Source organism: Carcharodon carcharias, chromosome 33 (genome assembly GCF_017639515.1).
Source record: "Carcharodon carcharias isolate sCarCar2 chromosome 33, sCarCar2.pri, whole genome shotgun sequence".
In the NCBI taxonomy this organism is placed as follows: Eukaryota; Metazoa; Chordata; class Chondrichthyes; order Lamniformes; family Lamnidae; genus Carcharodon; species Carcharodon carcharias.
Window position 1 is genome coordinate 22,118,832 of NC_054499.1, and position 26,602 is coordinate 22,145,433.

At 51.2% G+C, this 26,602-nt stretch overlaps 1 protein-coding gene across 4 annotated transcripts in view; it reads right to left on the reverse strand.

Annotated features, from left to right (window-relative positions):
• The window catches only part of LOC121272275 (neuroligin-4, X-linked-like), a 1,033,091-nt gene that overhangs the window by 626,961 nt on the left and 379,528 nt on the right, over window positions 1-26,602 (reverse strand). For 3 of the 4 annotated variants that reach the window (XM_041178833.1, XM_041178831.1, XM_041178832.1), the window contains one exon: window positions 1,142-1,291. In XM_041178833.1, coding sequence (XP_041034767.1) covers window positions 1,142-1,291 — 150 coding nt within the window. The remainder of the gene's footprint in view (window positions 1-1,141; window positions 1,292-26,602) is intronic. The other variant, XM_041178834.1, reaches the window with a different exon arrangement.

A 26,602-nucleotide genomic window follows, 5' to 3' on the forward strand; every position in this document is an offset into this window, starting at 1 on the left:
AAAACACTCTCTAGACTAGGAAAACTCCATCCATTATAAGCTTCCTTGCGCTCGTTGTTGAATGGCTGTTCTGACCATGTGACCCTTACTCAGTAAGACTGGCCTTAAAGCAACAATCATCACAAACTGGCAACAGTTTCTCCCTATTTACTCCATCAAAACCCTTCATGATTTTGAACGCCTCGATTAAATCTCCCCTTAACCTTCTCTGCTCTCAGGACAACAATCCCAGCCTCTCCGGCCTCTCCACGTTAATCCCTGACATTACTCTCGTGAAACAGGTTTCCCTGGTTTTCATCGTGGGCACTCGTAATCTGGATGCCTCACTCAGGTCTCCTCCTCGAGGACTTTGCTCTGGTGAATGAGGCCTATTCTTCACACACAGCCAGAGCCTCCCATGCCATGATTTTAATCCATCTCTGCTGCGAACAATCCATCACTCTGAGCTCCATTCTAAACTCAGGTGTCCAAAGCTCGACACAACACCCTCACTGCAGGCCTAGCCAATGATGCTGTGGTAAAATGGAAGGTATTTGCCATGGTGATAATACAGCAGACAGAATTAAATAAAATGACATAGGATATATGACACAGAAACAGGCCATTCAGCCCAACCAGTCCATGCTGGTGTGTTCGCTCCACACGAGCCTCCTCCCACCTCCCCTCTTCACCTCCCCCTATCAGCCTATCCTTCTATTCCTGTCTCCCTCATGTGTTTATCCAGCTTCCCCCTTCAATGTATCAATACTATTCACCTCGACCACTCCCTGTGGGAGCGAGTTCCACATTCTCCCCACTCTCTGGGTAAAGGAATTCCCCACTGGGTTTATTCGGGACTCTCTTACACTGATGGCCCCGAGTTTCGGTCTCCCCCCCACAAGTGGAAACATTCTCTCTGTATCCGCCTGAATTTTAAAGCCCTCTGTCAGGTGCCTCCTGTCAATCCTTTCCCTGATAAACATTCCTGGCTTCATTCCTGTAAATATTCCCCTGCATTCTGTCCAGTGCCTCTGTATCCTTTTATCTGTATGAAAACCAGAGCCCATAGTAAATGTGGTCTAACCAATCTTCAATACAAGCTTAGCACAACTTCCTGACTCTTCAATGAAGAATAGACGGCGACATGAATACTGGAGCTTACCGAGTACGCCCAGTCTGTAGTTTATGGTGACAACTATAACATTGCCATAGCTTGCCAACACGCTCCCCTCGAACATGTTCCCTGTGCCCTCCATATACGATCCCCCGTGAACAAACATCATCACAGGCTTGGGCCCACTGTCTCGGATATCTGAAAGAGAGAGAGAGAGGTACAGTGAGTCACAAAAGTGCTACTCCCTCCTGCTACACTAGAACGTCACAAGAATGGCCCTGGATTTGGACCAGAGTTGCTTCAGGCCCTATTAAAGGCAGCTCTGGTGCATTCTGGTCTTTAGCGTGGAGTTATACAGGATTTACGCACAAGAACACAGGCCACTGAACCCAGCTGAGTCTATACCAGTGTCTATAGTACTCCACACGAGCCACCTCCCACCAGCCCCCTCACCTCCCCCTATCAGCCTATCCTTCAATTCTTTTCTCCCTCGTGTGTTTATCCAGCTTCCCCCTTAAAGGTATCGATACTATTCACCTCGATCACTCCCTGTGGGAGCGAGTTCCACATTCTCCCCACTGTCTGGGTAAAGGGGTTTCTCCTGAATTCCCCGTTGGGTTTATTAGTGACTCTGTTACACTTATGGCCCCCTTGTCCTGGTCTCCCCTATGAACTGGGCGGCCAATAGTATTTAACAAGATAGGATAAAATTGACTTCAAATAGCTCATACAATAAAAACAGGTCCCACAAAATCACAAGCATTTCTCCCCTCCTCATATATTGCACTAGTTCCAGGAAAAAAAATCAGTCCGGACCAGTATTCCTATTCCCCAGTTTTTACCGGTGTTCCATTTTAAGGTGTACAGGACCGGTTTGGACCAGTACTCTTGTTCCCCAGTTTTTACTGTATTTTTCATCCTGGGAATGGAGATATCTCTCTCTCTACATCTACCCCTTTTTGAACCTCTTCGCCACCTCAAAGACCTCAAATCAGGTCACCGCTCTTCAGCCCCAGCCCCAGAGTTATAATTTCTCAGCTCTGCTAACAGCCTGACAAATAGTTCTCTTATACTTTCTCAGCCTCTGAAATTTGGAGATCAGAACATGCACAGTAATCCAGTCGTGGTCTCACCAGGGTTCGATACAAGTTTAGCATGCTTCAATTCCATGTCTCGAGCTATTGGGCCCAGAGTTAGCATCTTTGGTGGCAACCAGGACCAGCTATAACACTCACAAGCACACTCTTTCCCACACACTCCCTATCATCTTAGGAGAAATGAATTGGGACCAGTTTTAATGAGGGTTATAATCCGCTCACTATCTGTAAGCAAGTCAAGCTGAGCTTAGAATACAATAGGCACTTTTTACACTAGTTTTTTGACACGGCAGAGGGAGAGATTAAGAATTCAAACTCTCCTTTCAGCCCCAAAGTGAGCAGCTCGAGGACTTCTGAACTTGGTTGTCGTTCATGGCCAGCATGTGCTCTGAGCAGCTGAGGGAGAGAAGGGAGAGGAGGGGAGAGAGACAGAGAGAGGAGGGAGGATGGGGAGGAGAAGATGGAGGGAGGGAAAGAGGGAAGAAAGGAGGGAGCAAGAGGAGGAGGAAGGAGGGGAGGAGGGAAAAGAGGAAAAGAGAGGGGAGGAGCGAGAGAAAGAGGAAAGGAGAGAGGGAAGGAGGGAGAGAGGAAGGGGGATGGAGGGAAGGAAGGGGGGGTGAAGAAGGGAAGGAGGGAGGGGAGGAGGGAGGGGAGGAGGGAGCAGAGGTGGGAGCAGAGGAGAGAGCGAGGGGGAGGGAGGGAAGGAAGGATGGAGGGAGGGAAGGAGCGAGAAAAAGAGGAAAGGAGAGAGGGGAGGAGGGAAAGAGCAATGGAGAGAGGGGACATTAATTCCATCTATCGGTAACCATGTGACTTCATCACTATGGGATAAAAGCTTGGTCACAATCTTTCCAAAGTAGCTAATGGCTCCTCGTAGTTAGTGCGATATTGCAGAAGTTCACAGAATGATGAATACAAACAGACTGGATGATGGGGGAGATCTTTTGAATCAGATGAGTCGGTTGGATACTATTGTTAAGTCAGGAGGGAGGATTCCGGCCCTGGGTGTTGTTGGACAGAGATTCCTGGACTGTTAATGACCTGGACGAAGCTGGGTAAAGCGATGTTGGCCGTTGGTCAGAGACTCAGGTCAAGCGGCTAAGTTCCAGGTCAGTAACCATGTGGGATGTACACTCTCATCATTTCACAGTCTGGCACACAACAACAACTTGCATTTATATAACGCCTTCAGTACAGAAAAACATCTCGATGTGCTTCACTAGAGCGACTATCAAACAAGATTTGACCCCGAAACACATAAAGAAGGACAGGCGGCCAAAAGCTTGGTCAAAGAGGTCGGTTTGAAACAGCACCTTAAAGGAGGGAGAGAGAGAGAGAGAGAGAGGGAGAGGGAGGGAGGGCGGAGAGGTTCAGGGAGGGGATTCCAGAGCTCAGGGCCCCGCAGGCAGCTGAAGGCCCGGCCGCCCATGGTGGAGCGATGGGGAATCGGGGGGGGGGGGATGCTCAAGAGGCCGGAATTGGAGGAGCGCAGAGATCTCGGAGGGTGGTAGGGATGGAGGGGGGGTGGGGGGGGTTACAGAGATAGGGAGGGATGGCTGAGGGAGCTGGGGATGGCACCACGGAGGGGTTAACCATAAGAATGAGAATTTAGCAGTTGCGGTGTTAGTTGGATGTGGGGCAGGCGTGGGTCAGTGAGCTCAGGGCGTGATGAGGGACTGAGGCCTGGTGCGCTTTCGGGGTACAGTCCGCAGGGCCTTGGGTGAGCTTAAGTTTACAGAGAGTGGGAATCCAGCTCGAACAGCGTTCTTAAAAACATTCTTTCACAGGTTGTGAGCCTGACAGACAAGGTCAGCATTTATTGCCCATTCCTAACTGCCCCTTGAGACAGTGGTGGTGAGCTGCCTCCTAGAACACAACTGAATAAATTGCTCGGCCATTTCGGGTGGGGGGCATTTAAGAGTCAACCACGGGGCTGTGCGGTCTGGAGTCACGTGTAGGCCCGGACCGGGTAAGGAGGGCAGATTTCCTTCCCTAAAGGGGGCATTAGTGAACCAGATGACAATCTGGGTAGTTTCACACTCACCATTACTAAGAGTAACTTTTAATTCCAACCTTTACAGCTGAGGTTCAAACTCACCAAACTCCAGATCATTAGCCCAACAATATAACCACCATGCTATTGTACCTCCCCTCAATGGTCAAAGTCTGGGGGTAATAAAGGCATGTGGATGAGGGCTTCGCCAGTGGATGAGCCGGGGCAGGGCCAGAGGTTGGCTTGCGTTTACAAAGTATTGTGTGTGTCTGGTGCTCCACAGGGCGTTGGCAAGGCCGGACCTGGAGTATTGTTCACCGTCCTGGTCTCCTTACTTAAGGAGGGACATACTTGCATTGGAAGCCGTTCAGAGAAGTTTCATTGGGCTGATTCCTGGGATGAAGGGGGTTGGTCTTATGAAGAAAGGTTGAGCAGGTTGAGCCTGTGCCCATTGGAGTTTAGAGGAACGAGAGGTGATCTTATTGAAACGTATCAGATTCTGAGAGGGGGGGGGGGGGGAGCTTAACAAGATGGATGCTGAGAGAATCTAGAACATGGGGGGGTGCAGGGCACAGTTTCAGAACATGGGGTCTCGTATTTAAGACGGAGACGAGGAGGAATTTCTTCCCCGGGAATTCTCTTCCCCAGAAAGCAATGGAGGTGGGTCATTGAATATATTCCAGGCTGAGCTAGACAGATTTATGACCCGCAAAGGAGTCCAGACCTTTGGGGGAGGGGCAGGAAAGTGGAATGAAGGCCACAATCGGCTCAGCCATGATCTTACTGAATAGTGGAGCATGCTCGATGGGCTGAATGGCCTACTCCTGCTCCTAATCCTTACGATCGCCCTCCCTTCCTACTCCTGACCTACTTGGTGCATAGGCGACAGGCAGATTCGCCAACGAGAGCCACTTTCCCCCCCACCACCACCCCCCACCCCTCCCCCTCCAACAACCTGGCGGAGTAAGATGTCGCTTAAACCCTCAGCGCCAATCACTGTAGTGAGAGGCCAGTCAACCCGGAAGATAAGACCATGGAACCAAACAGCATACTTGACTGGCTGTGCAATTGCTGGGTAGTTGACTTGGAGCCAAAGCTGGTGGATGCTTGGCTCCAACCAGGACTCCTTCGGCCCATCAGCGGAAGGGGGTCTGGAAAGAAAAGGGAAGAGAGGGATAAAACTGAAAAAAGTAAGTAAAAAAAAAATCTTTAAAGAAAACAACAGATAACCCCACCCCACCCCCCCAACGCCACCCACACCCTCGCCACCCAACCACAAACTTCAAAGAGCATCACTGAAGGCTTAAGTCTCTGTTCAGAACCTTTACTGGATTCATATTAACCCTTGCTGTACCAGGCTCCGCTCCCTTGCACTGTCCTTGACTCAAAATGGCTGGCTGTAGGCCAGATTAGCCGCTCATGCTCGCAAGAACATGCAGCGCCAACCTAGGCCTAATTAATCGAATGATATATGCCATTGGCTCCAAGTCAACGTGACCAGTCCCTTAAGCAAGGTTGAAAGGGACTGGGAGTTGAGTGTTGCTGAAGGAAACCATCACTCTTTCATCCCAGGGCCTTAATCCATCAATCTTGAGGGAGGGGGAAAGACACTTGACCCACGAGGGGAGAACGAGCGGAACATGGGCCAATATACGCGAGAGTTCAGAAGAACAGGAGGACGCCCTCATTGAAACATATAAAATGTTTAGAGGGTTTGGCAGGGCCGATGCTGAGGGGCTGTTTCCCCCCCTTCTGGCCGGAGAGCCGAGAATGAGGAGGCCGCAGGCTCAGGGTAAGGGGTCGGCCATCTTGGACTGAGGTGAGGAGAAATCTCTTCGCTCGGAGGGTTGTGAATCTTTGGAATTCTTTGCCCCGGAGAGACGTGGATGCTCAGTCATGGAGTTTGTTCAACACTGAGATGAATAGATTTTCGGACTCTTGAGGGAATCAAAGGAGTGGTTGGGAAAGTGGAGTTGAGGTAGAAGACGATCTTATTGAACGACGGACCACGTTCGAGGGGCTGGATAGTCTACTCCTGCTCCTATTTCTAATGTTCTTATTTCTGTTTGGAAGCATATTAAGGGTTCCTGAACCAAGGCAGGGAGACGGCGTTAAGATAGATATCAGCTGTGATCTGACTGAGTGACAGACTAGACTTGAGGGGCTGAATGGCCTCCCCTGGTTCCTGTGTTCTTCTCACACATTTCAACTTATAATGGCTGTGCTTGAGACTCTGATTTGCTTACACCAACCCCAGATAAATACTACTCACCTTTCTCAAGACGCAAAGAGAGTAGATTAGACCCTGATGGGTCCCCTCGAAGGTATTATCAAACACACCCTCCAATGCCAAGGGCTCTTATTGGCTGAGGGGTAGTTTTGGTGATTGGATGAGGAAGGGTGATCTAAGGAGGCCCCCCCTCCACATGTGAAGCCCTCATGGCTGAATAGCTGAGGAGACAAGTCGAGTTTTCCCTCAATGTGCTGGGACGACATTCCTCACTCAACCACCACTAAAAAAATGATCATCTGGTCCTTCACCTCAAAGACTTCACCTCAAAGCAGGGGTATGGTGTTGCAGCGCTTATGTTACTGCGCAAGCATTCAGGAGATGTCAGTTCGAGCCTGAGTAAGGCAGTTGGGGAGTTTGAACATGATTAATTAAAGAAGCGTGGAATAAAATCCACCATCAGTAATGGTGAGCATGAAACTGCCACTTATCTCACCGAAACATACACAATTCTGACAGGGGTGGACAGACAGGATGCAGGGATTGCAGGGATGATGTTTCCTCTGGCTGGTGGCGGGGGGGGGTGGTGTCTAGAACAAGGGGTCACAGTCTCAGGATATGGGGTAGGACATTTAGGACGGAGATGAGGAGAAAGTTTGTCACTCAGAGGGTGGTGAAGCTGCGAATTCTTTACCACAGAGGGTTTTGGAGGCCAAATCTTGAATATATTTAAGAAGGAAATAGATAGATTTCTAGAGTCTAAAGGCGTGAAGGGGTATGGGGAGTACGGCTTTGAGACAGAGGATCAGCCATGATCATAATGAATGGGGGAGCAGGCTCGAAGGGCCGAATGGCCTATTCCTGCTCCTAGTTTCGATGTTTTTTTTCTACGTTACTCGATTGTTGTAAAAACCCATCCAGTTCACTAATGTCCTTTAGAGAAGGAAATCTGCCCTCCTTACCCGGTCTGGCCTACATGTGACTCCAGACCCACAGCCTCGTGGCTGGCTCTTAACTGCCCCCCTGAAATGGCCGGGTGAGGAATCCACTTCAAGGGCAACTAGGGACGAGGCAACAAATGCTGGCCCCTTGTCGGTCCCACCCACAATCCCGTGAATGAATAAAGGGGATTAAAGGCGCAGACGATTTTTGCTGGAAAGACGTGGTTTGGGCCTGGGGGGGCGGTGGGGGGTTGGTGGTGGGGGTTGGAATTAAATCCAGGGTTTACAGCTTTGAATGACAGTAGGACACAAACTGAATTAATCCAGCCTGCCCCTGTGCTCAGTGAAGACCCCCATCCAAACGGCCGTCAGCATCGACAAGCTGCTCCCAAGCAGCTGACATCACAAAGTGACTCGGAAGGCCGTAGTTTGGAACCATGTCCGGCAGAGTGTGCGTGTGATGGGAAAGCGACAGGGTTCCACGTTTCGAAGAGGGGCCAGGGAGGCTGTCCAGCTCCTGAACATGATGAATGGGTCCCAGTCAGAAAGGGGATCTTCCTGTGTCAGAGACAGCACCAGGTCTGACCACAATGCTGGAATCACTGGCTGCCTCACACCTACTTAGTCAGGGAAACAGAGAGCCATGTAAAGGGCAAATCTATTCCAATTTTTTTTTTCACTCGTGGGGATGTGGGCCTCGCTGGCTGGGCCCAGCATTTATTGCCCATCCCTAATTGCCCCCTTGAGAAGGTGGTGGTGAGCTGCCTTCTTGAGCCGCTGCACTCCATGTGGTGTAGGTACACCCACAGTGCAGTTAGGGAGGGAGTTCCAGGATTTTGACCCAGCGACAGTGAAGGAACGGCCGATATATTTCCAAGTCAGGATGGTGAGTGGCTTGGAGGGGAACTTCCAGGTGGTGATGTTCCCATGTGTCTGCTGCCCTTGTCCTTCTAGATGGTAGTGGTCGTGGGTTTGGAAGGTGCTGTCTAAAGAGCCTTGGTGAGTTGCTGCAGTGCATCTTGTAGATGGTACACACACTGCTGCTACTGTGCGTCGGTGGTGGAGGGAGTGAATGTTTGTGGATGTGGTACCAATCAAGCGGGGCTGCTTTGTCCTGGATGGTGTCGAGCTTCTTGAGCTGCACTCATCCAGGCAAGTGGGGAGTATTCCATCACACTCCTGACTTGTGCCTTGTAGATGGTGGACAGGCTTTGGGGAGCCAGGAGGTGCAGAATTCTCAGCCTCTGACTGCTCTTGTAGCCACAATATGGGCGAGTGTGAGGCTGTCTGGAAATAAACGAGCGAAGGAGTCTTGGGTGGATACAGAGGCACAATTCACTCAAAAGTGATGAGGCAGGTTCACAAGATTGGCACTAGATGTGCCAAGCACTGGGGTTCATTTTGAGAGGGACAGGTCTGTCAAGCAGAGAAGTGATGATGCTCCTTGGTTAGACCACACTTGGGAGTGACTGTATTTATTGCCTGAGCCCCATTAAGACACTGTAGAAGGTTTAAAAAATTGACAAGGTAAGTTTACCAGAACTGAGAGATGACACTCATCAGGAAAAGGGTCGCTCGAAGGTCCATATAACAGGACGTTTGAAAATTATTAAGTGATTAAATAGCGGTAGATGTAGAGAAAAAAATCCAAAAGTATGGGTCATCATTATCAGACCGATCACTAATAAACCCAATGGGGAATTCAGGAAAAACTCCTTTACCCAGAGAGTGGGGAGAATGTGGAACTCGCTCCCACAGGGAGTGGTCGAGGTGAATAGTATTGATACATTTATGGGGGAAGCTGGATAAACACATGAAGGAGAAAGGAATAGAAGGATAGGCTGATAGGGGGAGGTGAAGAGGGGGTGGGAGGAGGCTCGTGTGGAGCAGAAACACCAGCGCGGAGCAGATGGGCCGAATGGCCTGTTTCTGGGCTGGACAGTTGTATTTTAAGAGGCATCAAGGAATCAGCACCTTGGGCACAGGAGGGGAGGGGAAACAGAGTCTTGTTATCAATAAGGGGGTCACAGTGTTTGGGGTTAAGGTAGCAGATGCTAGATAAATGCAGAACCACATGGGTAAGTGACTGGAGTGATGGTGAGGGTTCAGTGGGTGGCTTTCTCACCTCAAGAGTCAGGAGGAGCTGCAGGAATAATCCAGGCTGACAATCCCGGTATCAGAACTGTGGGAGTGTCGCAGTGTCAGAGGGTCAGTACTGAGGGAGAGCTGCACTGTCAGAGGGTCAGTACTGAGGGAGTGCTGCACTGTCAGAGGGTCAGTACTGAGGGAGTGCTGCACTGTCGGAGGGTCAGTACTGAGAGAGTGCTGCACTGTCAAACAGTCAGTACTGAGGGAGTGCTGCACTGTCAGAGGTCAGTACTGAGGGAGTGCTGCACTGTCAGAAGGTCAGTACTGAGGGAGTGCTGCACTGTCAGAGGGTCAGTACTGAGGGAGTGCTGCACTGTCAGAGGGTCAGTACTGAGGGAGTGCTGCACTGTCAGAGGGTCAGCACTGAGGGAGAGCTGCACTGTCGGAGGGTCAGTACTGAGGGAGTGCTGCACTGTCGGAGGGTCAGTACTGAGAGAGTGCTGCACTGTCAAACAGTCAGTACTGAGGGAGTGCTGCACTGTCAGAGGTCAGTACTGAGGGAGTGCTGCACTGTCAGAGGGTCAGTACTGAGGGAGTGCTGCACTGTCAGAGGGTCAGTACTGAGGGAGTGCTGCACTGTCAGAGGGTCAGTACTGAGGGAGTGCTGCACTGTCAGAGGGTCAGCACTGAGGGAGTGCTGCACTATCAGAGAGTCAGTACTGAGGGAGTGCTGCACTGTCAGAGAGTCAGTACTGAGGGAGTGCTGCACTGTCAGAGGGTCAGTACTGAGGGAGTGCTGCACTGTCAGAGGGTCAGTACTGAGGGAGTGCTGCACTGTCAGAGGGTCAGTATTGAGGGAGTGCTGCACTGTCAGAGGGTCAGTACTGAGGGAGTGCTGCACTGTCAGAGGGTCAGTATTGAGGGAGTGCTGCACTGTCAGAGGGTCAGTATTGAGGGAGTGCTGCACTGTCAGAGGGTCAGTACTGAAAGAGTGCTGCACTGTTGGAGGTGCCATCTTTTGGATGAGAGGTTAAAGTGAGGCCTCCAGCTGTCCTATCAGGTGGGTGTAAAGGAAGCAATGAGCTCTTGTGGCAGTGGCGCAGGGGCCATTCTCCCACTGTGTCCTGGACAATATTTACCCCTCCACTGCGAAGAGAAAAGCAGGTTTGGACTGGTCACGATCACACTGTGGGTTGTGGGATCTTGCTGTGCACAGACTGGTTGCTACATTACAAAAGCGATCGCACTTTCAAAAGGGGTTCACTTGGCTGCAAAGCGCTTTGGGGCGGTTCTGAAAGGCGTTATATAAATGCGGGTCTCCCGCTGGTCCCGCTCACTGGCGGTGGATGGACACACACACAAACTGCCTCCCTGCGTACTGATGGGATTCCCTTTCTAGACCAATGGAGCTGCCAAGACATTGGGCCTTCAGCGAACAGGCAGTGCCCACACGGATGGGTTCCAGCGCTCAGCTGGCGATAGCATCAAACCACGACTGTCCGAACGGGGACAAGCTGACCCACGCCATGACAACCGGAAATTTCTCAACATCCAACAATGCCTACGGTCACCTGAGAAAGGTCAAAGTGTCAATGAAATGGGGCAAGTGTGCATGCGGCCCAAAAATAGGGACCTGAACACATCAATACAGAAAAGAGGAGTGGATGGAGAGATTCCTCTACACTGTCCCCATCAAACACTCCCAGGACAGGTACAGCACGGGGTTAGATACAGAGTAACGCTCCCTCTATACTGTCCCCATCAAACACTCCCAGGACAGGTACAGCACGGGGTTAGATACAGAGTAAAGCTCCCTCTACACTGTCCCCAACAAACACTCCCAGGACAGGTACAGCACGGGGTTAGATACAGAGTAAATCTCCCTCTACACTGTCCCCATCAAACACTCCCAGGACAGGTACAGCACAGGGTTAGATACAGAGTAAATCTCCCTCTACACTGTCCCCATCAAACACTCCCAGGACAGGTACAGCACGGGGTTAGATACAGAGTAAAGCTCCCTCTACACTGTCCCCATCAAACACTCCCAGGACAGGTACAGCACGGGGTTAGATACAGAGTAAATCTCCCTCTACACTGTCCCCATCAAACACTCCCAGGACAGGTACAGCACGGGGTTAGATACAGAGTAACGCTCTCTCTACACTGTCCCCATCAAACACTCCCAGGACAGGTACAGCACGGGGTTAGATTCAGTGCAAAACTCCTTCTACAAACCTAACTTGTGCTTTCAATTGTGCCTAACAGTCCCCCCTCAGGTATTAGGAGGTCAATTCCATTGTGTGGAACCTGCTCTCACAATCCTTCCCACTCACAGTGATGGGAGGTTTTGTTCCCCCCAGTTCTTGTGAGCAGGTGGGGGACATTCAGTCCGTGAGCTGAACACAGAATGCTTCAGACTATTCCTCTTGTGCTGTGCTTGTCCCTTCTCCCAACATCATAACTGCAGCAACAGGAGGCAACTGGAGCATTACTGATTCGGCTGCCTCTGCACGACAGAGCTGGGCAGACGAGTGAGCAGCTGTGAAAATAACCTGTTTATCTCCGGGATGTCAGTAAGTATTTCGTCAGGCAATTTATCTGAATAAACTGCACATAGATATAATTACAAGGATGCATTAACCTCAGATGTCGAGAGACTCCATCATGCATTGACATGTGCAGGTGCTAAACATCAGACACTGTGGTTTCATTCCTGTCGTTCCCCAGCTCCATGGCTACTCGGTGAGAATGTTTGATGGGGACAGTGTAGAGGGAGCTTTACTCCGTATCTAACCCCGTGCTGTACCTGTCCTGGGAGTGTTTGATGGGGACGGTGTAGAGGGAGATTTACTCTGTATCTAACCACGTGCTGTACCTGTCCTGGGAGTGTTTGATGGGGACAGTGTAGAGAGAGCAATACTCTGTATCTAACCCCGTGCTGTACCTGTCCTGGGAGTATTTGATGGGGACAGTGTAGAGGCAGCTTTACTGTGTATCTAACCCCGTGCTGTAGCTGTCCTGGGAGTGTTTGATGGGGACAGTGTAGAGGGAGATTTACTCTGTATCTAACCCCGTGCTGTCCCTGTCCTGGGAGTGTTTGATGGGGACAGTGCAGAGGGAGCTTTACTCTGTATCTAACCCTGTGCTGTACCTGTCCTGGGAGTGTTTGATGGGGACAGTGTAGAGGGAGATTTACTCTGTATCTAACCCCGTGTTGTACCGGTCCTTGGAGTGTTTGATGGGGACAGTGTAGAGGGAGATTTACTCTGTATCTGGCCCCGTGCTGTAGCTGTCCTGGGAGTGTTTGATGGGGACAGTGTAGAGAGAGCAATACTCTGTATCTAACCCCGTGCTGTACCTGTCCTGGGAGTGTTTGATGGGGACGATGAAGAGGGAGCTTTACTCTGTATCTAACCCCGTGCTGTACCTATCCTGGGAGTGTATGATGGGGACAGTGTACAGGGAGATTTACTCTGTATCTAACCCCGTGCTGTACCTGTCCTGGGAGTGTTTGATGTGGACAGTGTAGAGGGAGCTTTACTCTGTATCTAACCCCGTGCTGTATCTGTCCTGCGAGTGTTTGATGGGGACGATGAAGAGGGAGCTTTACTCTGTATCAAACCCCGTGCTGTACCTGTCCTGGGAGTGTATGATGGGGACAGTGTACAGGGAGATTTACTCTGTATCTAACCCCGTGCTGTACCTGTCCTGGGAGTGTATGATGGGGACAGTGTACAGGGAGATTTACTCTGTATCTAACCCCGTGCTGTACCTGTCCTGGGAGTGTTTGATGGGGACAGTGTAGAGGGACCTTTACTCTGTATCTAACCCCGTGCTGTACCTGTCCTGGGAGTGTTTGATGGGGACGGTGTAGAGGGAGATTTACTCTGTATCTAACCCTGTGCTGTACCTGTCCTGGGAGTGTTTGATGGGGACGGTATAGAGGGAGATTTACTCTGTATCTAACCCCGTGCTGTACCTGTCCTGGGAGTGTTTGATGGGGACGGTATAGAGGGAGATTTACTCTGTATCTAACCCCGTGCTGTACCTGTCCTGGGAGTGTTTGATGGGGACAGTGTAGAGGGAGCTTTACTCTGTATCTAACCCCGTGCTGTACCTGTCCTGGGAGTGTTTGATGGGGACAGTGTAGAGGGAGATTTACTCTGTATCTAACCCCGTGCTGTACCTGTCCTGGGAGTGTTTGATGGGGACAGTGTAGAGGGAGCTTTACTCTGTATCTAACCCCGTGTTGTACCGGTCCTTGGAGTGTTTGATGGAGAAGCAGACTGGATAGTCAGAGTCACATTGCTCTTTGTGGGATCTTCCTCTGCGTTTTCTTACACTGTGGCAGTGATGATACCTCGGAGCGCTTCATTTCCTGGCTGTGAAGTGCCGTGGGACAATATGTGGTCACCAAAGACCATATAGAAAAATAACTCTTCCTTTCAAAGCACTTCAACAACCAACGCAGCCTCTGGGAGAATTGACACCGTTGTAATGCAGGAAATGCTGCAGCCACTTTGTGCACAGCAGGATCCCACATACAATGATGTGATCAAGACCACATCCCTTTGTTTGAACGAAGTTAGATGGGTGATAAATATTGGTCCCAGGGCACTAGGGAGGACGCCTCTCTTCGAAATAGTGGCGCGGGATCCTTGACATCCAGCTGAGAGGGCAGACAGGGCCTGTGATTGAAGTCTCACCCAAGAAGCAGCCTCTCTGGCAAGTGCAGCACTCCCTCAGTGCTGCGTTGGGATGTGTCACACCAGGACTCCTGTCCTCAAGCCTCTGGAGTAGGGTTTGAAGCCTTGGGTTCCTGACTCAGGCGGTGGGAGAGTTGACCATTGATGTCCAGCCGGTCTGACCAGCATTTCCAGTTCTCCTCAGCCCTGTGATATCCGCGAATGAGATTTTTGATTCAGGGGCCACTCGAAACTGTCAGCCCGGAGGAAGCTAGGTACAAAATGGTGATGAGCCCTCCTGGCCTTGTCAGTGGCGATGCCTCACACATTATACCAAGCCCCGATCCCCAAAACCTATGGAGCCAGGTCATTCGCTGGCAAAATCAGGCCGTTAGATGTGGGAAAGAACTTGGACAACATCTGCTCTGATCCAGATGAGTCCAGGAGATGCCCTGAGATGCTCCCTCACTGTGTCTTTTGTTCGAGGTGATGCTTGTCCCATTCAGAAAACTGCTCGCTCAAGCGAATTTTGTGGCTCCTCCTGGGAACCAGCAGCAGATTTCAGAGGTCCCCCATTCCTTTGGAAAAGAGGAACCGCTCAATATCCATCCTCCCATCCTCGCCCCCCCTGCTCAGTCACAACTCTGAACTGTGGCTCCTGGTCCTCCTTGAGGAATCTGTTCCCAATTATTGGTCCAGATAAACTCAGCTCCAGTCCCTTCATTATTTCCCAGCCCTCCATCCAATGTACCACCTCGTCTTCACACCTCTGAAGCTGTTTGAGGCTATCTGGGCAGCGCAAGGTGCTCTATGTTTTGCTGATACAAAGGAAGATACAGATTGGGAGCGAGAGGTGGCCATTCGGACCCTCGAGCCTGCTCCCCTATTTGATAAGATCGTGGTTCATCTTTCCTGTCTACCCCCCCCCCCTTCCCCCCGATACCCTTTGACTCCCTCGTCACTCATTCAGCCCTCAAAACGTTCCACAGCCCAGTCCCCTCCATGCTCTGGGGAAGAGGATTCCACTTGTCGCCAGATTGGGTGAAGAAAGAACTTGCATTTCTATAGCGTCTGTCACAACCAAAGGACACCCCAAAAAGCGTTTGACAGCCGCCAAGGTGCCTCGGTGAAGGGTGGTCCCAGCTGGAGTCCAGGAAGGGTGGCAACTGACTTGTGCTGAGAAAACACCCACAAGCCTCAGGGGGATAAGGGGGAGGCAGTGGTATTGTGGCTGTGTCACTGACCAGTAATCCAGGGGAATCCTTTGGGGATCTGGGTTCCATTCCCACCATGGCAGAATTTGAATTCAGTAAAAATCTGGAATTAAAAGTCTAACGATGACCATGAAACTATTGTCAATTGTTGTAAAAACCCATCTGGTTCACTAATGCCCCTTTAGGGAAAGAAATCTGCCCTCCTTACCCAGTCTGGCCTACATGTGACTCCAGACCCACAGCTATGTGGTTGACTCTTGAATGCCCCTCTGAACAAGGGCAATTACAGGTGGGCAAATCTCATGAATGGCCAGTTTTTTTTGGTGTGATGTCAATTGATGGATATTGGCCAGCATGCCAGGGAGAACTTCCCTGTGCCTCTTCAAAGGAAGGATGTTTCCCCTGGTTAATGGGGACGTTGGCGGTGGTGGGGTGGGGGGCGGTGGTGGTGAGTCTAGAACCAGGGGACACAGACTCAGGATAAGAGGTAAGCCATTCAGGACCGAGATGAGAAGGAATTTTATCACTCAGAGGGTGGCGAATCTTTGGAATTCTCTACCCCAGAGGACGGTGGAGGCTCAGTCACTGAGTATGTTGAAAGGAGACGTTGACAGGGTTCTAGATACCAATGACATCAAGGGATGCAGAGCTAGTGCGGGAAGATAGCATTGAGGTAGGATATCAGCTGCAAGTGGTGGAGCAGGCTTGAGGGGCCAAATGGCCTACTCCCCCTCCTATATTCCTAAAACAGTGACCATGGGGATTGTTTGCATCTACCCAAGAGGGCAGCCAGGGGGCCTCAGTTTAATGTCTCATCCACAAATTGGCACCATCGGCAGTGCAGCACTCCCTCAGCGAGCAAGACATCACAGCCACCTCTCTCTGTTTCAAGCAGTGAGGATGAAAGCACAGGAAACCTCCAGTTACTTTGGCTTCATTACCCTACATGCTTAAGCTCCACGGTTCTCGGAAGTAAAAGCGTTCGCTACGCAACACCCAATTTCCTGGTCTGTAATGCACAATGTGGGCATGTCCAGTGTACACCCACCACTCCCGTCAGGCTCAGGAACACCAATCGATCGCAACTATCCAGGAATGTTAAGACAAAAAGTCCCTGCGGCTACCTAGTTGTCAAATGCAGACCTTTGACTGGCACCTGCACAGCCTGGGACCTGAGTCTCCAGAAACCAGCCACACCAGTGGAGAAGTATACTTGGAGGTGGCTGGCCTATGTAACACGGGGACAAAAGGACTTGCAATCCTCCAAAAGCGGCACTGAAATGGGTCCCGCAGATCACAAAAAAATAAAGATAGGCTGGCATTTATATAGTGCCTGTCAACACCCCAGGACATCCCAAGAATATGACAATGCCCAGCGAATCGTTTTAAGTGCAGCTGATTGAAGGATAATTGTTGGCCTCAGGACACCAGGGAAAAATGCCACCCTACCACCACCCCCCCCAACCCCGGCCTTGTTTATCTTTGCAATATATCCGCAGAGTCCTTCACATCCTCCCATGATGGTAGTGGGGGTCTTAGATATGTCACCTGAGTGCGAAGCACAGATCTGGAGTGAAGCACCACATAGTCAAGGCCAATGAGACAGAGATCTGGAGTGATCAGGAATCTGGTGTGATCAGGAACCTGGTGTGATCAGGAACAAATATTTGGCGTGATCAGGGTCAGAAATCTGGTGTGATCAAGGGCAGAGATGTGGAGTGATCAGGATCAGGAATCTAGAGTGATTAGGATCAAAAATCTGGTGTCAGCAGGGCCAGAGATCTGGAGTGATCAAGAAAAGAGATCTGAAACAATAAGGGACAGAGATCTGGAACAATCAGGATTAGGAATGTGGAGTGATCAGGGGCAGAGATCTGGAGCGATCAGGATTGGAAATCTGGTGATCAGGGACAGAGATCTGGAGTGATCAAAGGACAGAAATCTGGAGTGATCAGGGATATAGATCTGGAGCAATTAGGAATGGAGATCTGGAGCGATCAGGCACAGAGAACTTGAGCAATCAGGATCAGGAACCTGGTGTGATCAAGGACTGAGATCTGGAATGATCAGGATCAGAAATCTGATGTGATCAGGGACAGATATCTGGAGTGATTGGTGACAGATCTGGAGCAGTCGGGGACAGGGATCTGGAGCAGTCGGGGACAGGGATCTGGAACAGTCGGGGACAGGGATCTGGAGCAGTCAGGGACAGGGATCTGGAGCAGTCAGGGACAGGGATCTAGAGCAGTTGGGGACAGTGATCTGGAGCAGTCGGGGACAGGGATCTGGAACAGACGGGGACGATGATCAGTAGCAGTCGGGGACAGGGATCTGGAACAGTCAGGGACAGGGATCTGGAGCAGTCGGGGACAGTGATCTGGAACAGTCGGGGACAGTGATCTGGAACAGTCGGGGACAGGGATCTGGAACAGTCGGGGACAGGGATCTGGAGCAGTCGGAGACAGGGATCTGGAACAGTCGGGGACAGTGATCTGGAACAGTCGGGGACAGGGATCTGGAGCAGTCGGTGACAGGGATCTGGAGTAGTCGGGGATGGTGATCTGGAACAGTCAGGGACAGGGATCTGGAACAGTCGGGGACAGGGATCTGGAGCAGTCGGGGACAGTGATCTGGAGCAGTCGGGGACAGGGATCTGGAACAGTCGGGGACAGTGATCTGGAGCAGTCGGGGACAGGGACCTGGAGCAGTCGGGGACGGTGATCTGGAACAGTCGGGGACAGGGATCTGGAACAGTCAGGGACAGGGATCTGGAGCAGTTGGGGACAGTGATCTGGAGCAGTCGGGGACGGTGATCTGGAACAGTCGGGGACAGGGATCTGGAACAGTCAGGGACAGGGATCTGGAACAGTCGGGGACGGTGATCTGGAGCAGTCGGGGACAGGGATCTGGAACAGTCGGGGACGGTGATCTGGAGCAGTCAGGGACAGGGATCTGGAGCAGTCAGTGACAGGGATCTGGAACAGTCGGGGACAGGGATCTGGAACAGTCGGGGACAGGGATCTGGAGCAGTCGGGGACAGGGATGTGGAACAGTCAGGGACAGGGATCTGGAGCAGTCGGGGACGGTGATCTGGAACAGTCGGGGACAGTGATCTGGAGCAGTCGGGGACAGGGATCTGGAACAGTCGGGGACAGTGATCTGGAGCAGTCGGGGACAGGGATCTGGAGCAGTCAGGGACAGGGATCTGGAGCAGTCGGGGACAGGGATCTGGAGCAGTCGGGGACGGTGATCTGGAACAGTCGGGGACAGGGATCTGGAGCAGTCGGGGACAGGGATCTGGAACAGTCGGGGACAGGGATCTGGAGCAGTCGGGGACAGGGATCTGGAACAGTCAGGGACAGGGATCTGGAACAGTCGGGGACAGGGATCTGGAACAGTCAGTGACAGGGATCTGGAACAGTCGGGGACGGTGATCTGGAGCAGTCGGGGATGGTGATCTGGAACAGTCGGGGACAGGGATCTGGAGCAGTCGGGGACGGTGATCTGGAGCAGTTGGGGACAGGGATTTGCAGCAGTTGGGGACAGGGATCTGGAGCAGTCGGGGACAGGGATCCGGAACAGTCAGGGAAAGAGATCTGTAGCAGTTGGGGACGGGGATCTGGAGCAGTCGGGGACAGTGATCTGGAATAGTCAGGGACAGGGATCTGGAGTAGTCGGGGACAGTGATCTGGAACAGTCAGGGACAGGGATCTGGAACAGTCAGGGACAGGGATCTGGAGTAGTCGGGGATAGTGATCTGGAACAGTCAGGGACAGGGATCTGGAGCAGTCGGGGACAGGGATCTGGAACAGTCGGGGACAGTGATCTGGAACAGTAGGGGACAATGATCTGGAACAGTCAGGGACAGGGATCTGGAACAGTCGGGGACAGGGATCTGGAGCAGTCGGGGACAGGGATCTGGAGCAGTCGGGGACAGGGATCTGGAGCAGTCGGGGATGGTGATCTGGAGCAGTCGGGGACAGGGATCTGGAACAGTCGGGGACAGGGATCTGGAGCAGTCGGGGACAGGGATCTGGAACAGTCAGGGACAGGGATCTGGAACAGTCATGGACAGGGATCTGGAACAGTCAGGGACAGGGATCTGGAACAGTCGGGGACAGTGATCTGGAACAGTCAGGGACAGGGATCTGGAGCAGTCGGGGACAGGGATCTGGAACAGTCAGGGACAGGGATCTGGAGCAGTCAGGGACAGGGATCTGGAGCAGTCATGGATGGTGATCTGGAACAGTCAGGGACAGGGATCTGGAGCAGTCGGGGACAGGGAGCTGGAACAGTCGGGGACAGGGATCTGGAGCAGTCGGGGACAGGGATCTGGAGCAGTCGGGGACAGGGATCTGGAGCAGTCGGGGACAGGGATCTGGAGCAGTCGGGGACAGTGATCTGGAACAGTCGGGGACAGGGATCTGGAACATTCAGGGACAGGGATCTGGAGCAGTCAGGGACAGGGATCTGGAGCAGTCGGGGACAGGGATCTGGAACAGTCAGGGACAGGGATCTGGAGCAGTCGGGGACAGGGATCTGGAACAGTCGGGGACGGGTATCGAGAACAGTTGGGGACAGGGATCTGGAGCAGTCGGGGACAGGGATCTGGAGCAGTCAGGGACAGGGATCTGGAACAGTCGGGGACGGGTATCGAGAACAGTCGGGGACAGGGATCTGGAGCAGTCGGGGACAGGGATCTGGAGCAGTCGGGGACAGTGATCTGGAGCAGTCGGAGACAGGGATCTGGAGCAGTCGGGGACAGGGATCTGGAGCAGTCGGGGACAGGGATCTGGAGCAGTCGGGGACAGGGATCTGGAGCAGTCGGGGACAGGAATCTGGAGCAGTCGGGGACAGGGATCTGGAGCAGTCGGGGACAGGGATCTGGAACAGTCAGGGACAGGGATCTGGAGCAGTCGGGGACAGGGATCTGGAACAATCAGGGACAGGGATCTGGAGCAGTCAGGGACAGGGATCTGGAACCGTCAGGGACAGGGATCTGGAGCAGTCGGGGACAGGGATCTGGAGCAGTCGGGGACAGGGATCTGGAACAGTCGGGGACGGGTATCGAGAACAGTTGGGGACAGGGATCTGGAGCAGTCGGGGACAGGGATCTGGAACAGTCGGGGACAGGGATCTGGAACAGTCGGGGACGGGTATCGAGAACAGTCGGGGACAGGGATCTGGAGCAGTCGGGGACAGGGATCTGGAGCAGTCGGGGACAGTGATCTGGAGCAGTCGGAGACAGGGATCTGGAGCAGTCGGGGACAGGGATCTGGAGCAGTCGGGGACAGGGATCTGGAGCAGTCGGGGACAGGAATCTGGAGCAGTCGGGGACAGGAATCTGGAGCAGTCGGGGACAGGGATCTGGAACAATCAGGGACAGGGATCTGGAGCAGTCAGGGACAGGGATCTGGAACAGTCAGGGACAGGGATGTGGAGCAGTCGGGGACAGGGATCTGGAGCAGTCGGGGACAGGGATCTGGAACAGTCAGGGACAGGGATCTGGAGCAGTGGGCGGCAGGAATCTGGAGCAGTCGGGGACAAGGATCTGGAGTAGTCTCTCTCCACAGAAGCTGCCAGGTTCACACTTTCCGCTTCCTTTTCAGATTTCTAACATCTGCAGTATTTTGCTTTTGTTGGGGCTTTGCTGCGCCTGGAATGAGCATCTGCAACAGACAGTCACAGTCTGGAAGGGAGTTGAGAACAGAGATCAACAGTGACCTGGAGTGCAGTGTGACATCAGTCTAGAATGGGTGGGATGGACATCTAAAATAGTCAGTAAGAGGCAATCAATATTAATCCGTGGTAAACTCTTTCCTGGTCACTAATGGGCATGTGCAATGGTTAATAGCAAGGATCAAGAATGGTCATTGACAGATCTAAATACCCAGAAATTGGGATCTAGATTGGTTACTAATAGGGATCTAGAATGACAAGTAACAAGGATATAGAATTGCCCATAATGGTCAGCTGTCAGGATCTAGAATGGCTAGGTGTGCAGATCTAGAGCAGTCAGCTATATGGATTGAGAATGAGAGGATATAGAAAGGCTAGTGACAGAGGTCTAGAATGGCAGTAATAGATGTGGGGTGGTCAGTGAAGGGGATATAGAATAGTCAATGGTAGGGATCTAGGATGGTCAGTGATGGGGATCAAAAATGGTCATTAATGGAGATCTAAACTGGCCACTATGAGGGAGCTAGAATATCAGTAATGGGAATGTAGAATGGTCAGTGACAGTTATTTAGATTGACTGTAACAGAGATCTAGAATGGTCAGTAATTGGGATCGAGAATGGTCAGTAATGGAGTTCTAAACTGGCCACTATGAGGGAGCTAGAATATCAGTAATGGGAATGTAGAATGGTCAGTGACAGTTATTTAGATTGACTGTAACATAGATCTAGAATGGTCAGTAATTGGGATCGAGAATGGTCAGTAATGGAGTTCTAAACTGGCCACTATGAGGGAGCTAGAATAGTCAGTAATGGGAATGTAGAATGGCCAGTGACAGTTATTTAGATTGACTGTAACAGAGATCTAGAATGGTCAGTAATTGGGACCGAGAATGGTCATTAATGGAGATCTAGACTGGCCACTATCAGGGAACTAGAATAGTCAGTAATGGGACTGTAGAATGGCTAGTAACAGTTATCTAGATCGACAGTAACAGAGATCTAGAACCATCAGTGATGGGATCAAAAATGGTCACTAATAAGGGTTTAGAATGTACAGTAACACATGTCGAGAATGGGCAGTAATGGGGATCTAGATTGATTAATATTGGGGATTTAGAATGGCCAGTTATGCATTCTAGAAAGACCACAAACAGGAATTTAGAGTGGCCACTATCAGAGAATCAGATGGTCAGTTTTGGGGATCTAGGGGGGATGTGGATTGTTTCCGATCATGGAGCAGCGCCAATAACGATCACTTACAACCCCTGCGCCATCTGACAGTTTGAGGACTCTTCATGTGTTGTGGGTGAGCACATGAGTAAAACTTGGGCAACAGCTTTCACCCAATAAAAATGCATGTTCTGCTGTAATTCTAGCAGTCAATAGCCAGATCTAGTTACAGCTGCTCCAGACTGAGTACCATGAGAGCAACATTGCTTCTGCTAATACTGTTTTCTGGGCTTGGGGAGCAGCTGGAGTGACTATTGCATCAGGGACGATGAGAATTCCCTGGATCATATATTCCAAGACATGTCCACTCCACAGGCAGTACATGTTCAGAATAGTAGGGGGGGTGGGAGTGGCCATTAGGAAGAGTAGGAAGTACGGGAATCTTTGGGGCTGCTTCTGCTCCCAAACAGATACCCAGTTTCAGAGGTTGCTGGGAGTGATGACATCTGGAAGAGCTGCAGCCCAGGCCAAGACACCGAGGAGCAAGGGATGGCATAGTAGCAAGCAGCAAAGCTGAGGAGTATTGTCATTATAGCAGGTTCCATAGTCAGGAGGACAGACAGGCATTTCTGTAATTGTCACTGTGAATGTTTAAAAATTCATTTATGGGATGTGGGCTTCACTGGCTGGGCCAGCATTTATTGCCCATCCATAATTGCCCCTTGAGAAGGTGGTGGTGAGCTGCCTTCTTGAGCCGCTGCAGTCCATGTGTTGTAGGTACACCCACAGCGCTGTTAGGGAGGGAGTTCCAGGATTTTGACCCAGCGACAGTGAAGGAACGGCCGATATAGTTCAACTCAGGGTGGTGAGTGGCTCGGAGGGGAACTTCCAGCTGGTGATGTTCCCATGTGTCTGCGGCCCTTGTCCTTCTAGATGGTAGAGGTCGTGGGTTTGGAAGGTGTTGTCTAAGGAGCCTTGGTGAGTTGCTGCAGTGCATCTTGTAGATGGTACACACACTGCTGCTACTGTGCGTCGGTGGTGGAGGGAGTGAATGTTTGTGGATGGGGTGACAATCAAGCAGGGCTGCTTTGTCCTGGATGGTGTCGAGCTTCTTGAGTGTTGTGGGAGCTGCACTCATCCAGGCAAGTGGGGAGTATTCCATCACACTCCTGACTTGTGCCTTGTCGATGGTGGACAGACTTTGGAGAGTCAGGAGGTGAGTTACTCGTTGCAGGATTCCCAGCCTCTGACCTGCTCTTGTAACCACAGTATTTATATGGCTGGTCCAGTTCAGTTTCTGGTCAATGGTAACCCCCAGGATGTTGATAGTGGGGGATTCAGCAATAGTAATGGCATTAAACATCAAGGGGCGATGGTTAGATTCTCTCTTGTTGGAGATGGTCATTGCCTGACACTTGTGTGGTGTGAATGTTACTTGCCACTTGTCAGCCCTAGTCTGGATATTGTCCAGGTCTTGCTGCATTTGGACATGGACTGCTTCAGTATCTGAGGAGTCGCGAATGGTGCTGAACATTGTGCAATCATCAGCGAACATCCCCACTTCTGACCTTATGATGGAAGGAAAGTCATTGATGAAGCAGCTGAAGGTGGTTGGGCCGAGGACACTACCCTGAGTAACTCCTGCAGTGATGTCCTGGAGCTGAGATGACTGACCTCCAACAACCACCACCATCTTCCTTTGTGCTGGGTGTGACTCCAACCAGCAGAGCGTTTTCTCCCTCATTCCCATTGACTCCAGTTTGGCTAGGGCTCCTTGATGTCACACTCGGTCAAATGCTGCCTTGATGTCAAGGGCAGTCACTCTCACCTCACCTCAGGAGTTCAGCTCTTTTGTCCATGTTTGAACCAAGGCTGTAATGAGGTCAGGAACTGAGTGGCCCTGGCAGAACCCAAACTGGGCATCAGTGAGCAGGTTATTGCTGAGTAAGTGCCACTTGATAGCACTGTTGCTGACCCCTTCCATTACTTTACTGATGATGGAGTTGGTTGATGGGGCGGTAATTGGCCGGGTTGGATTTGTCCTGCTTTTTGTGTACAGGACATACCTGGGCAATTTTCCACATAGCCGGGTAGATGCCAGTGTTGTAGCTGTACTGGAACAGCTTGGCTAGGGGCATGGCAAGCTCTGGAGCACAAGTCTTCAGTACTATTGCTGGAATATTGTCAGGGCCCATAGTCTTTACACTATCCAGTGCCTTCAGCCATTTCTTGACATCACGTGGAGTGAATCGAATTGGCTGAAGACTGGCATCTGTGATGCTGGGGACCCCCGGAGGAGGCTGAGATGGATCATCCACTCGGCACTTCTGGCTGAAGATTGTAGCAAATGCTTCAGCCTTATCTTTTGCACTGATGTGCTGGGCTCCTCCGTCATTGAGGATGGGGATATTTGTGGAGCCTCCTCCTTCAGTGAGTTGTTTAATTGTCCAGCACCATTCACAACTGGATGTGGCAGGACTGCAGAGCTTAGATCTGATCTGTTGGTTGTGGGGGAGGTTTGAGTTAGTTAAGGAGAGCCAACGTGGATTTGTAAATGGCAGACTGCATTTGACCAATTTGAATTTTTTGGTTAAGTGACATTCAGGAAATGTGGCAGTTGTTGTCTATATAGATTATGGATTCTGTCGAAGGGTCATGAGGACTCGAAACGTCAACTCTTTTCTTCTCCGCTGATGCTGCCAGACCTGCTGAGTTTTTCCAGGTAATTCTGTTTTTGTTTTTGTTATGGATTTTAAGTTCCATTTAAAAGCTGACTAACAAAAACGAGGGCCAGTGTCAGCTTGCATAAAGTTGAGGACAGGAAACAAATAGTCGCTTGGTAGTACAGAGCTTGAGTTTGGTGAAAAAAGACATTTTGATGAAGCTTTATGTCTTGCACTCATCAGGACCATCACAAGAATACCATTGTCAGGGGGAGCAACAACTGGATACTGCATGAGGAGAGAGCGCTGATTGGTTGGCAAGTGGAATCTGATTGGTAGAGGCGTTGCCATGGAGAATGCACCAGTTAATGGTGACTGACAGGGTCAGACTGAGAGGAGATTTGAGGGAGGTGTACCAGATGATGACAGGGTTAGATAAGGTAGATAAAGAGAAGCTGTTCCCATTGGCTGATGGTGCAAGAACTCAGGGGGACACAGATTTAAGGTTTCGGGCACGGGGGTTGGGGGGGGAATGTGAGGGAGAACTTGTTTACACAGCGAGCGGTGATGACCTGGAACTCGCTGCCCACGAGGGAGGTGGAAGCGGAGACGATGAATGATTTCAAAAGGGGAATTGGATGGGGACTTAAATGGATTCAGTGGGGAATGGGGGCCTAGAATGGCTGGTGTTGGTGATCTAGAACGTGCATTGGCAGAGATCTAGAACATTCTGGGGCAGAGACGCTGAGTGGACAACAATAGGGCTGGAGGATTGTTGGTGACTTGGAGATCTAAAATGACCACCAGTGGGAATCTAGAATGACCCGTGTCCCCTTGGCCTAGAATGGTTAGCGCTGGAAATCTTCAACAGTCAGCATCCGATCTTTAGGTTTGATGGTGTCAGAGTTCAAGAATGATAGTTAACGGGGATCTAAAATGGTCAATAAAACACGGAGTCGTGGATTTGGAGCTGGGTGGGGAACAACGATCTGAAGTAGCCGGGAATAAACAAGAAACAGTTCACTGACCTGGGGCAGAGTCACGAACACTGTTCTGCTGTTGGCCAACAACAGGGTTGGGAACGTGAATCTGGAGTGGCGGGTGACACATGATCTGGGGTGGTCATGAGGAGGTATCTGGCTAATAATGGGTTCAGAATCAGATATACAGGATGGACATTAACAACAACAGCCACATGCATTTTTATAGCACCCTTCATGTGGGAAAATATCACCAGCTGCTGCACAGGAGCGATTATCAAACAGAATTCAACCCTCAGATACGTAAGTTGATATTAGGGACAGGTAACCAAAGGCTGACTCAAAGAGGTCGGCTTTAAGGGAGAGAGAGGTGGAGAGGTTTAGGGAGGGAATTCCAGAGCTCAGGCCACCAATGGTGGAGCGATGGGGAATCGGGGGATGCTCGAGAGGCCGGAATTGGAGGTGCGCAGAGATCTCGGAGAGTTGTGGGGGCTGAAAGAGGTTGGAGAGCCAGGGGAGATGAAGACATGGAGGCATTTGTAAATGAAGATAAGAATTTTAAAATGCTAACGTTACTAGACCAGGAGCCGATCTGGGTCAGCAGGCACAGCGGTGGAGGGTGAACAGGACTTGCTGAGAGTTAGGGCATGAGGCAGCTGAGATTGGGTCAAGCCTACATTCCTGCTTGAGTGGGAGGTGGGAGGTTGCTCACTGGAATTGTCACTCCAGTGGTAACAGGCCGTGAATGAGGGTTTCAGCAGCCGA